The 13,365-nt window shown below is 33.3% G+C and overlaps 1 protein-coding gene across 3 annotated transcripts in view; it reads left to right on the top strand.

Moving 5' to 3' along the window:
* TBC1D5 (TBC1 domain family member 5) overlaps nucleotides 1-13,365 on the top strand; it is a 376,566-nt gene that overhangs the window by 349,227 nt on the left and 13,974 nt on the right. For all 3 annotated transcript variants that reach the window (XM_039348847.1, XM_039348846.1, XM_039348848.1), the window contains exons 20-22: nucleotides 2,746-2,845; nucleotides 8,670-8,749; nucleotides 9,512-9,688. In XM_039348847.1, the coding sequence (XP_039204781.1) occupies nucleotides 2,746-2,845; nucleotides 8,670-8,749; nucleotides 9,512-9,688 (357 nt within the window). The remainder of the gene's footprint in view (nucleotides 1-2,745; nucleotides 2,846-8,669; nucleotides 8,750-9,511; nucleotides 9,689-13,365) is intronic.

The following is a 13,365-nucleotide window of genomic DNA, read 5'->3' as shown; positions in this document are numbered from 1 at the left end:
AATTGGTGCTGTTTTGAAGGCAAAAGGTAGTCACACTAAATATGGATTTGATTTGGATTTCTTTTCTATTTAATTTCCATTTTTTTAATTGATAAAAATAAACTATTAACACTTCTATTTCTGAAAGCATTCTTAATTTACAGCATTTTTGCATAACTGCCTAACAGTTTTGCAGAGTACTATATGTTGGGGGAAACTTGTCAAGTGTGGAATAACTGATGATAATCTAATTTGCATTTTATATTACTATCTGTTAGCTCAAGATCAGGAATGCAAAAATTTCAGGGATTTGTCGTTTTAAGGTGTAATGTCAGGCACAAACAATCAAATCTGTACATGAAGAGTTCAATTAACTATTTTATTATTCATGCCTATAACACAAGAATCTTCTCAGACTGGCAGTTTATACCTGGCTACACTAGATAAAGTTCAGTGTCATTCAAGGGGTAATCCAATCTTGCCCTTTTGTATCTACATAGTGATCCAGACTAATTCCCCACTTGACTTCTTCTGGCTTGCTCAGCCTCTCTTCAACATACAATAACAGAAACTTGAAAACTCTTCAGAGTTTCTGTCTATTACATTTTATACTAAATGAAGACAGGTTTACATTTCATCATAAAATCTTATGGCATGCTGTGAATGCTCTTTATGCCTTGCCCCAGTTGGTCTATATCAGTAGTCTCAACCTTTTTGGTGGCATGGACTGGTCCCAGGGAGAAAGATTGTTCCACAGACCAGAAAATCTTTGTATCTAACATAGTTTCTTAATATGGAAGCACATCTGTTGCTGAGCAAGGGGTCCTTAGCCAAATGCAGTTAGCATATGAATTGTAGCTGTACCTGTAATAGAAATAATTTGCCTGGTAACTCTAAGTTTTATCACCATTGTTGGCATATGCAATGTGCTGTAAATGGGACTTTCTTGTGAAAATATTAAACCTGTGCTACACATTGCCTTCCAATAGGCTTCTGGATGCAATTCAGAGTGCTAGCTTTTGATCTATACAGTATGTCTTGTACTTAGATTTCCATACAGAATCATGCTATCAATTTGATTGCCCCAGGAAAAAACCGCTGATAGTACCCCACTACAGTACCCCAATAATGAAAAGACAGACAAAAGCTTTGAAACTTGAAGATGCAATTTTTCAGATGGTTGTGTTTTGGAACATTTTCAAACTGAGGTTGGACTTGGCCCCCCTGTGGCCTCTTTTCAGAAAATGTTAAAGACAAAACTCGGTGAAAAACATTTGTATTCTTAAGTATATGATATATAGGATTGTACACTGTTGCTGGATTTTTTAGATTTTTCTCATGATACAATTGATATTTCTTTCAATTTGTTTTTAATTTAGCTTATCAGGGGAATTTCATTTTTCATTTTACCAGGAATCTTCTATATTATATCTTTCATTGTTAATTGCTGGGAGTCCTAATAGAAATTAGAACAGTATGCAAGATGGATAAATGAACTCTGCTAAAACACAAAGCTTCAGTTCATAAGCCCCTTGGATTTAAGTCTTATTTAAATCAATAGGATATGTTATGATGGAAACAAAGATTTCAGGGGAATCCAAAGATTTTGATCTTTGTTTGACAAAATCCAAAAAACTATTCCAGAAATCTTGATGTTATTTAAGAAAAAATGTTATTATCTTTATGTTGCTGTTAAAGGAAATATGTAGCAGCATCTTAGTATTTCAAGTGCATAAGAAAAAAGAACACATTGTTTTAACTCATTCTGACTTTGCATTTCTGCTGTTGTTTTTTTAAAATATAAGTCTATATTTATTTCTATATCTATTTGAGGAAAGAAAGCAATTGTCAAACAGAAACTAATAAACTCTGCAGGAGTGTAACAATCAGAACATATGAAAATTATCTTAGGATAATAAAATAAATTATAAAAAGTGTAATACACAAACAGAGAAATGCTTTGTATATATAAGATGTTTTAAGTGATAGGGCCTGTTTATGTTGTTTGTTAAAATTTTACAGAAATCTTATAAAGCCACAATTGAAAAAAAAATGTTCATTACATACAATTGAAGCCACAATTGAAAAAATGTGTACATTGCATACAAATAAGGCTTTGCTAATGAGAAAACTGAATTAATGTTGCTAGATAGCTTGCACCTAATTCAACTATATAGCATGAACTAAAGCAATTTGAATTATAATTTTTTGAATAAGCTGAATCTGAAAGCAGCTGATAAATAACAAGGAAGAGGAAGAAGAAAACACCAACACCAGCTAAAGAACTGGCAGCTGTGGCTTAACTTTATTGTGTGAGGACCCAGATTGTTGGGGACAATGTAAATATATATATATACATTGCTTACTGGTGTACACCACTTAGAGAGTGCTTGCACTTAAAGCGGTATATAAGTCTCATAAATAAATAAATAAATCACATATTAAATAGTCTGGCTACTTTTCATAATTAATAGATGGCATTAGTCTGTGGTTCTCTGTTCTATATGCTCTTTCGGTCAATCATCTCTTAGTAGATCTTAGTTCTCATGACAATAGCAGAACTCAATCTTATGTTTGTCTTTGCAATATGTTAGTAAATATTTTCTGAAAAGTTGAGATTCTGAATAGAGAATAGCGGTAAGGTTAAAATGAGACGAGCTCTTTGAGAATATGCAGCAGAAATATAAAACAAACTTTTGTGTAATTTTTCCTCAACTTCAACAAGGTTTTTACTTAGTCAAGTTTTTATTTTACTTTTTATTATAGGAAGAAGAATTAGAGACTCAGATTTCATTTCTTCAAGGACAATTGAATGAGTTAGAAGCTATGTGTAAATATTGTGCAAAAATGATGAACATACATCTAGGTAAGAAGGAAGTTCATATTTTAGATATGAAATGATAATGTGTATCTTCTGGATAATGTTTATATTATCAGGTTGATAATATGTTAGGAAAGTATGCATGTAGGTATTTATGCATACAAGCAAAGAATATAGATAACATCAAGCACAATACTAGTAAGCTTAAGTCTCGAAACATTAAATAAAGTTCAAAACATCATAAAAATTGAGAAAGCTGATCTCTAAAAACGTTCAGTCAGGTGTGACCAAACAGATATACGAGAACAATTGTGCCTAAGGTGAGGTGCTGGAGTAGGAGTGGAGAAAGGTAGTGTCTCTGTCAGCCCTATAAAAAGAAATTGAAAACTATCTACCAATCTGCCCTGGATCAGCAGGCACTTGACCAATTCTTTAAAAAAAAAATTATTACATGAAATAGCACCAGATTGTATAGTTACAACTAAAGGACATTTTGGTTTCCTTTCTTTACCACATAATTTGAAATATATTTTTCCTCATTTGAAAAATTATTATGGATTATAAAATTAATATGGATTATAAACCAAACGTTCAAACTGGATTTGGCATTTTTATTAACCTATTGGGCCTTTCTCATGGATCTGGGATAGGTAGATGTGGATGTTTGATGATATTACAGATGTCGTCAGAGGATGTAAACTATTCCAACTAAAGCTGCCTTTTGTACATGACTGATAGTGAATTTGTCAATGCTGATGGAATCCAAGTGGTGCTCCAATTGTTTTGGGATTGCACCCAAGGCACCTATAACCATTGATACTACCTTTCTTTCTTTTGTCAGAGTCATTCTATTTCTATTTGCAGTTCTTTGTAGTTTGTTATCCTCTACAGTTACTTCTCTTCTCTTCTGCTGTCTCTAGTACTTCCACGTGCCATTTTTTCTTTTTATTGGTAATTGTTAAGTCTGGGTATTATTATTACTAAATTTATTTGCTGAATTTCTTGCCTTGGGGTATCTCTGTCAAATCTTTGTTAGGAACCTCATTTAACTTGCATTGCAATATTTTTCATTTTATGTACATAACTTTTTTCTATAATAGTAATCTTTATTAGAAACTAGGTCTGGATGAATTTTCTGTATTTTACCTATAATTTGTGCACAAACTGGATGTTCTCAGAATTCCAAGCAACTTTTGTAACTAATATTGTAAGTGAAGCGTATTGCTTTTCTAGCATTTTTATTTCAATTCTGATCCAGAATTCTTTTCTGCCTGTCATAATTAAATATACTAATGGCTATAATTTATGTATCTCTGACAGTAATTTTCCCACCAAGATCAGGTTTATTAATTTTATCATAATTAATAAAGCTTCAGCTAATTTTTGTATATGTGTACCTCTCTGTATTTATTTAATCCAATCTATAAAGCCACCCATGTCACAAGCAAGGATGGCATACAACAAAACTAAAACAATGGTTAGAAAAGTATATTGCTAATGGGAGAGCATTCCATATCTTTATAATGTGATATCACTGTGTTTCTACTCAACATACTGTTTTTTACCAAAGATTTAATCCACAAACTGCCAAGTTTATAATTGTATTCCTTGTAACATAAAGGAGGAAATGATGACTTAGAGTAGTAATTTTTATTTGTGTGTTTATATAAGAGCTTCCTCATTAACAGCTCATCTACTTCTTTTGCGGCACCACACAATGACAATACAATTGTAGATTTGGGACTTTTTCTTTGTGTTACTATAGAAATGAATGTAAAGCCTTGCATAATAGAAATACAGCATGTGAAACAATGGTATATTGATTTTTGTGGCAAGATTAATATATATGGAAAAGAGCCTTCACATTTTGTAGCTATCCATTGTAATACAGACAACGATATTTGAGAACTTTAGTAGTATTGTATTCATTTTAGGGGTTCATTATTCCAGAGCATTAATAACTGTTCGGTTTTGGATAGGTTTTAATAATGTGAAAGAGTAGACTCTTACCTGCTGAGTTTTGCTATAAAAAACAATGTAGGCTTTGTTTAGTATTTCCTAATACTAGCTTTGTTGCAGTATTAACATTAGGAGCAATCCCAGAAGTATTAATACATGCTATCCTTTTGCAAACATTTTTTAGAGATTAAAAGTGAGGAGGATAAATGTACATGCAGGGACCATCCACAGTGATCCACTGTGTTATTGTTAAACATAATAATATAGTTTAATAATAACTATAGTTAAACATCAATAAAATATTAAACTGATATTGTTCAGAGCCAATTTAATCTTAAAGTTTTAAACAATGCACCTACTCTGATGTGTGCTATAAATTAGTTTTAATTATTGTTATCATTCATTGTCATATTAAATTCTAACCTGTGTAAGAAAAATTACTAGAATTTATAACCAATTTCTAAGTACTTAGTTACAAAACAATATTTTGACAGAACAGACATATTCTGAAGAATGTATATTAATTGCAGGTTTCCTGAAGGAGAATCATGGTTTTTATATGCTTTTGTATAATATGAGTCCTAACTCAAGAAAGTCATTTATGACATAGTAACAAATTTTCTTTGCTTTGCAAATAATTTATATGTCTCATAATTCATTTGTGGAATGAATAAATGCTCATTGTTCCAAAAAAGATGTTCTGTTTTAATGCAGATCATGAAAGTTTTTTTACTTCTAAGAGAATAATTTCAACTATTTCAATCAAAAAATAACATCAAAATCATACTTCAAAGCTAAAATGTTACCAGATATGCATTTTGTCATATGTGCAATACAAATTTATCAATACAAAAAATACAACCATAAACTTGGACAAAATAATAATACCGAGAGAGAGAGAGAGAGAGAGAGAGAGAGAGAGAGAGAGAGAGAGAGAGAGAGAGAGAGAGAGAGAGAGAGAGAAGGAAGATATATTGTTACATTTAAATATTGTATTGATATTTAAATGATATTTTACAAATTACACTGTTTGAGGTAATTATTTTACACTTATTTGATTTAATTGACTAACTTGCATCTTGCCATTTATTCCTATTAATTTAATTTACTGTGTTAATTTATATGGTTAGGTAAATTGTCTGCAAATGTATTAACATCTATAAGTTAAACTATAATGTTACAATATTGCTAGATCCTTCATAAGTAATGTATAAAATCTTTCCATTAGGGAGTAACTAGGAAAATGCAGTAATGTAGACCAATGCTGCAGTGGGGGTTCAAAAGAAAAAGAATCAAAGCTATAAATTATATTCCAAAGCTATGTTTAGATATATTAAATGAAGTATTTTCAGTAAAAGATCAGGATTAGGCCAACCAGAGACTAACACTCTGTCTCTTTCTTGTATGTCCAGAAGATTATATTTTAATTAGTTACAGGTCAGCATTAAGTACAAATCTAAACTGTGGTTACTCCTAATTATTGATGGTAAAGCAAGTCAGTCTGATAACCACAGTATGAAGTTATTTGTTCCACTAGTCACAGCTAATCTTTTAATTTAATGTTTGTTTTAAGTTTGAAGCTTGTTTTAAAAAAATATGGAAATATCTGAAAAATATCTGCCTTTTATTTTATTTAGATAGATAATTTTCCTTCATTAAAAATATTAATGATATACAGTAAAATAAATCAATAAATCAATATAAAGGTTAAAATTGGAAAAAAAGGAATATGACATCAAGATCATTAAAAAGTATAGCAAGGTAAGATCAGACAAAAACAAAACCTGAGTGAGCAGATAGCTACCTAGACCTGACTCCACCTCTAACTAGATAGGAAGTCAATTCCATATTAGGGGTGCCTGAACAAAGAATGTCTTCTCTCAGCTTGTCATTTACTATCCACCCACTTCAGTCGTACTCTTCCATAGAAGTAGGTTGACAAAATAGGACTTTTGGAGGTCCAGAGAATTTTAGGATAATATGATTTTGGCTGCTTGTTCTGCCATGATTGTTAACAGACACTGTTAACAATCTAAATAGCATCTTCTAATTCAGATAGTCATTCTCAATGACTTCATAATAGGTGTTGAGTAAACATAGCAGTGACTGAAAGGAACCTGTAGAACTCATAACTATGTTACTATGATTTTAAGGTATTTATGTGAGTGGAAGAATTACAGTACTGTACTCCAGATCCCCCCTCACAGATTCCCAGTCTCTCAAAATCAGAAATTCGGTCATAACAGGAATAGTCCTAATGATTATTGAAACTTCACAGTAAGCAGCCACTAAATTATTAGCACTTTCTTTGTTAAAATCTATTGGATCCAGTAGCTTTCTTTTAGAAGTGGATTTGCTATTGCTTTCTTCAAAGCATTTCATACCTGTCCCTTTTTTATGGGTGTATTTATCACTCACAGCTCTCAGGCAGCTGTCCCTTTCCCATTCAGTTAGATCCAAGCAGCTAAGAAAGAATATTTAAAAGATATAATGTTGCATATCTTTTAAAAACTAAAATTGACCCCAACATTGAATTAAATTGGTCACGGAATATCTAATTCAAATTTACAACAATGAAGGCATCCTGTTGAAAGTCTCAAAACTGCACAAACCCTGCTGAGCTGCAGTAAGCCTTCTGTCAAACCTTCAAAACACTCTGCATTCAGCCATATTTCTTCGTTTTTTTGGTTGTCACAGCAATGGGAGGGGGGAGATGCATTCTTATAGCTTAGTCAAAACAATAACTTTCTTGTGGGAACCAAGGTCAAGCAGCCTAAGAATTTGTTGTTAGGAAGTCCTTCAAAGGTGTTAATTGGGGATTGTGATTTATGACACACTAAGGGGTGGGGAGTTCAACTTTTACTTTGTAACCTTTGGGGGGGCACTTTCAGTCTTGGTTTCACCTTTGTTCGTGCTGATATTATATAGCCATTAAAAGTGTTCTTTGAGGAAAGTAATTGCCTCAGAGTTCTTATTTCTACTGGTCTCATCTATCGGAACCATGATACCTTTGTTGTCTTTATTGCACAATAGTAGCAAAAAAATAAGACTCTATGGGTAATAAAGATGCTCATATAAACAGATGCTCATGGAGATCATTATCAGTGGCTTGTGATATCCCAAAGAGAAATGCTTCAGCATTATTCCTGTCATCTGGAAAATAACTCAAGAGTGTTCAAGAATTCTTCATGTTCCATGTTTATGAGGGTGGATTAACATCTTCCTTAGATATGTCAGTGGAAAAATAACAAATGGACTGTGTTCTAGAAGTTCTATTTCTTATATCAGTAGCAAGTAAATGTTTCACCTAATTTCAACTATTGCCACTATACAAAACTCCTAGGCCCATACAAAAGGGGCTGTGATGTTTTTTAGAACATCACAGTTTAGTTTGAACAGAAATTCTCTCCAGGATTTAAGAGAATATATTGCACATATGTACCATATCATTAACATTAGAATGATTTATTTGTCTAATAATTTAGATCACATCATTCTAGCATCTCTGTCATATTCAGAGCAGATCTAAAAATCTAATCTTTAAAATGAGAAAACAGTACAAAAATTACATATTAAGCATAAAAAAGCAGAAGTCTGGTAAAATAATAACTGAACAAATATGAGTCATTTATGTGAATCAACAGACGTAACAGAAATCCATGTCACAGGCACATATTATTTGCATTCTGCCTTATTGCTGCAACTGTTGAAAAGTACTTGTGCTCAGAAACGGTCATGTTTATCTTTAATTTAATTATACTGTATTAAGCTTTGTATTTATAAAAGTCCTGAACATTTTTTTTAAATTTTTAGCTACTTGTGATTTTTAACAACATTTTTAAAAACCATAAAAGCATGTCTTTTTCATAGAAATAAACATGAGTCTGATTTATTGATACTGACATTATAGGAAATATTCAAGAAGTCATCCTGCAAGAACACTTGGAAAAAGAAGATGAAATTTTAGTTTCTTTGGCTGGGCTGAAGCAGGTATGAAAGAAAAGTAATTTTAATATTTTATTGATCAACATAAATCTTAATGTTATATTTTAAAAAATTAGTGCAGGGGAAAACTAAATTTCCCTAGACTACTCATATGTCTTAGAATACTAGATAAATTTTCTCTGGGAACAGACCTTGATTGACTGAAACACCCTACCATTTTAATTGTTACTTTCCTCATGGCCATTAGCAGCCAGAGCTTTCTGTTTTCTTGCTCTGTGACAATAGTATTCTTCCAGGAATTATCTAAAAGTCCTGCCACTATTTCCAGAGAGGTATGGCTACCAAGTTCTGGCCATCTATTTCCACTTTCTCTCCCCCCAATATAATCAATAGTGTGGCTTTTACTGTGTACAGCCAGGGAGATAGAATCATAGTAAGCCACTACCTTCATCCCAATGATTCCCAGTTTTTCCCAGGTGCTGTTCAAAGCATGAAATGTGAAATTCCAATTAAACTGATTTATTACATTATTATTTACTGTAACTTTGCATGGCATATGTCAGCAGTTTAATGACATCAGAACCAGTTGTGATATTCTTTTAAGTGCATGTGCCCTGCCTCGTCATTTTGCCTAAAAGATTCATGAGTTCCCTAAAGCTTTTACTGAGAAACACTGTTGGCCATTTTCTACAGTACATGTTTTAATCATGTAAGATAGTTGATGATAGGCTAGTTCTCTCAAGAGAATCTAGGTAGGCCTTTTTAGATTTCATCCAAAGAATGCATTTTTCCCCTTATCTTCAACAGATTAAAGATATTCTGAAAGGCTCCCTCCGTTTCAATCAGAGCCAATTGGAAGCAGAAGAGAATGAACAGATTACAATAGAAGATGATCATTATTGTTCCAGCAATCAGAGCAAGAAGGCAGTTGAAAACATAGAAAACCCGTCAGCTCCAAAGCAGTCTGTCCCTCTATTGAAGAAGGTAAAATGCATGCTTTTCAATGAAATCCTTGAAAAGAATGTGTCCGTCAAAAAGTGTATTATTATAGTTCAAAAATAATTTAAAAACTTATACAAACCCAATCTAATGCATCCTTATGTACCAAGAAGCTCACGGAATTTGTGTGTTTTGTAGTTATAATATTTAGTATTAATTTTTCATTTTAATTTTAACAGACCTATCTTCTAGGCCAGAGGTTTCCAACCAGGGATGCGAGACGATATTCCAGGGGGTGTGAAAACTTGGGTTTTCAAAATTATAGTGCATATGCATAATCCATTGCTGTTATTTTGTAAGGGGTGCGAGAATATATCAGAAGAATTCTAGGAGTGTGGGGTATAGAAAGGGCTGGGAGCCGCTGTTCTAGGCTAACATTAAGCCATAACAGTTGTTCCAACACAGTGGTCCTTGTTTAATAACCATTCATTCAACAACCAATCAAAATGACAATAGTGCTGAACGAATTGATAGTTATGTCCAGTCCTTGAAGTTAATTGTTGTAGCATCTGTGTAGTCGTGTGATCAAACATACTTCAGCTCCCACAACCACCGATTGCTTCCCCGTCTCTCCTCTTTTGGCAGCTCTGCATTCTGCACCCACCATCTACTACTGATACCAACCCTTCTGCTTGGCTTGGTGACCTTATCAGCACTGAGAAGAATATAGCAAAAATTCGGGTTATATACAACCTCTTTAGCATTATAGAGTTGCTAAATCTTTATAGGAAATTATTCAATTACAATATTGTAATGTAAAATGAGGAACCTCTAAACCAGGGGTGTCAAACTGCCAGCCCACAGGTCAGTTGCATCATGCAGAGGCCACGCGCACACCAGCTCCAGCAATGTGAAAAAAGTCACAATACGTCACGACACATAACTTGGCGAGTTTGATACCCATGCTCTACACTAAAAGATCTGTGGCATTTACTAATATTAACTACAATGCTATAAATTGAAAGTAACACATAAGAACTTATTGACATTGGAAAAAGAGATTTTGATATTTTAAAAAACTACAAAGATGAATTAGATACCAAAATAGTTCCCGATTATCATTCATATATTGAGTACTCCTGTTCCTAAGGCTTTGGTTCCCCATCTTTTTTAATGTCAAATTTAATTCAGTTTCTTATAAATTGTTACTAGAGGTAGTCCTCAACTTTGTATCAGTTACATAAAGAAAATTAGATTCTAAATCAATAAACATAAAAGCCTTATATTACACCAGAATAAGTTAGCTTGTTTGTTATATGGCTTTAGAAAAAAGGATAGTATAACAAAAAAAATTATTGGTAAAAGTCACTATAGTTTATAGTGGATGAACAAATAAAAGAAAGATAAAATATTTTTATGTTTTTATTCTTTATATTTTTAACATTTAATATACTTATTTAATTTATATGAATATAATAAATTATAATGTATTTTATTTAAATAATTACGCCTGTGATTTATATATTTAAACAAGCTAAATTGCTCAATGAAGATATTAGAAACTGTTTTTGTCTTCATTTCTTCTAATGTAATAGCACAAAATTTGTTCACTTTCACATGATCCCAATTGAAAAAACGAGGTTTTGCATTAGGACCATTTAAAACATCTGCTGATAATGGGGTTAGGAGGAAATAGATAAAATACAGAGTAGGTAAAACATACAGTGCAGTTCAGGAAGACTTTTGCTGTTATGTCAATTCTGCATCTGAGGATATGCAGAGCTCTTCTTAAACAGGAATGTTGCTAAATCTTCATCAATTTCAAAGGTAGGATAGTAGGAGCTCTCACCCTTTGTCTCCCAAAAAATAATCTCTGGGAGATAAGAGGAGCTCAACTTGTATCTGGAAAAAAGCTCACTTTCTTCCCTTTGCCCAGGAAGAAAGTTCCGAGCCGCAAAACAGCTGATCGTCGCTGTCTGCCGGCTCTTACACGATCCCGAGACAGGCGGCTAAGAAAAAAGCCGCCATCGGTGCGGCAAATGCCACCGGAAGTCTAAATCTTTTCTTGATTGACACTTGAAGGGTCCTTGCTTCTCCTAAGCTTGGTTGTTTTTTTTGTTTTGTTTTGTTTTTTTGGTAGATATTTCATTACTCAAACTAGGTAACATCATCAGTGCTAGTGAGAAGTGGGGTTTGCTCCAAGTTTACATTCTAGTAGCTTGTCCTGTCACTCTTAGAGGTTCTTTGGTTGGTTGTTTATTCTTGGCTTATTTGGCAGTTCCTTGATTGGGGTAATGTTTACTTGATCATTGGTCTGATCTTAATCTTGGGGTTAATCTATGCTCATCTGGATGCTGATTGCTGATGGGGAGATCTTTTGATCTTTTTATTCCTTTTTTGTCTTGTTGGTTTTCTCTTTTCCATAGTATGTAGTTATTGTTTATGTCTATGTGTTTATTGGTGGCTAGAAATTGTCTTAATGTTTTCGGACTTAGTCTAGAATGGTCACAATTTCCCAACTGAAACAATGGTTAAGTCTGCCCATATATTGTGAAATTAAAGAGTTTTCATCATGCCTTCTGACTGCTAGTTGGTGTTCATGGATGCATTTTGCCTCTCTTCTGCCTGTTTGTCCTATATAGGGCTGATGCAATCATTACACTGTATGTTGCAGATGACCCCTGCTTTTTCTTGGGGTTACTTAGGATATTTTGAATGGCTTTAGTTGTCTTGGGTGCTATGCTGATTCTGTGTGGTTGTGGTAGTCTGTTGGTAGTTTCTGAGATGTTCTTGAACATCTTGTATTGGTTGTGCTGTATTAGATTGAATGGTCAGGCACTTTTTTATAAAATTGTGTGAATATCCATTTTGTTGGAATATGTTGCATAAATATTCTGTTTTCTTTTTCTCTTCAAGGTTGTTACAGTTGGTGTTTGTCTAAAGTTCTTAGGCAGCTTCTTTTGTGGGAGGTAGGGTTGTTGCTTTGGTGGTGAAGCACTTGGTTGGTGTGAGTGGTTATTCTCTACACTTTTGTTTCTAGTTTACCATTGTGATCTCTGCTGATCAGGATGTCCAAGAAGAGCAGTAATATGTTGTTTTTTCCTTACCTGGTAAAGTAGATTCCTTTGAAAAGTAGATGATTCTATGGATGTTCTCTAATTGGTCCTTTCTTATTAAAGTGAAAATGTTATTTACATATCTGATCCATATTTTGGGTTGTATTTGTGGAAGTGCTGTGGCTTCTAGATGTTGCATAACATCTGAAACTAGCGATTCCATAGGTGTATTTTTAATTTGTAGGTAAATTTGTCCATCAAATTGGAAGTATGTAGTTAGGCAGAGGTTTATGAGATCCATAATCCTGAGTTTTTCAGTTCAGTATTTGGTTAAGTCGGGTGCTGGGGAGCAATGTGGATTCAATAGATTCTTTGGCTAATTCCAAATCTATAGACATAAACAGTGCTCACAGTGTAAAAATGATTTCTGGCCTGGATCATCTAGATCAGGGCTTTTCAACCGATGGTATGTATACCATTGGTGCTACTTTGGCACCTGGCAGGTGGTAAGTGTATGACGGGTTGAAAAGCACTGTAAAAAAAAGTGATACAATCAGTGAAAAGGTTGAAAAGCCCTGATCTAGACGATGGACCATGCACAGCAAGTTTGGTCTAAACTTAACTTAACTCTGAGGTTAACTCTGAAGCAAGGTCTTTGGGATAAAT

This window comes from Crotalus tigris, unplaced genomic scaffold (assembly GCF_016545835.1).
Source record: "Crotalus tigris isolate CLP2741 ecotype Arizona unplaced genomic scaffold, ASM1654583v1 scf7180000018184.2832721, whole genome shotgun sequence".
In the NCBI taxonomy this organism is placed as follows: domain Eukaryota; kingdom Metazoa; phylum Chordata; class Lepidosauria; order Squamata; family Viperidae; genus Crotalus; species Crotalus tigris.
Note: the sequence above shows the minus strand (reverse complement) of the source record. Positions and strands in the feature narration are given on the sequence as shown.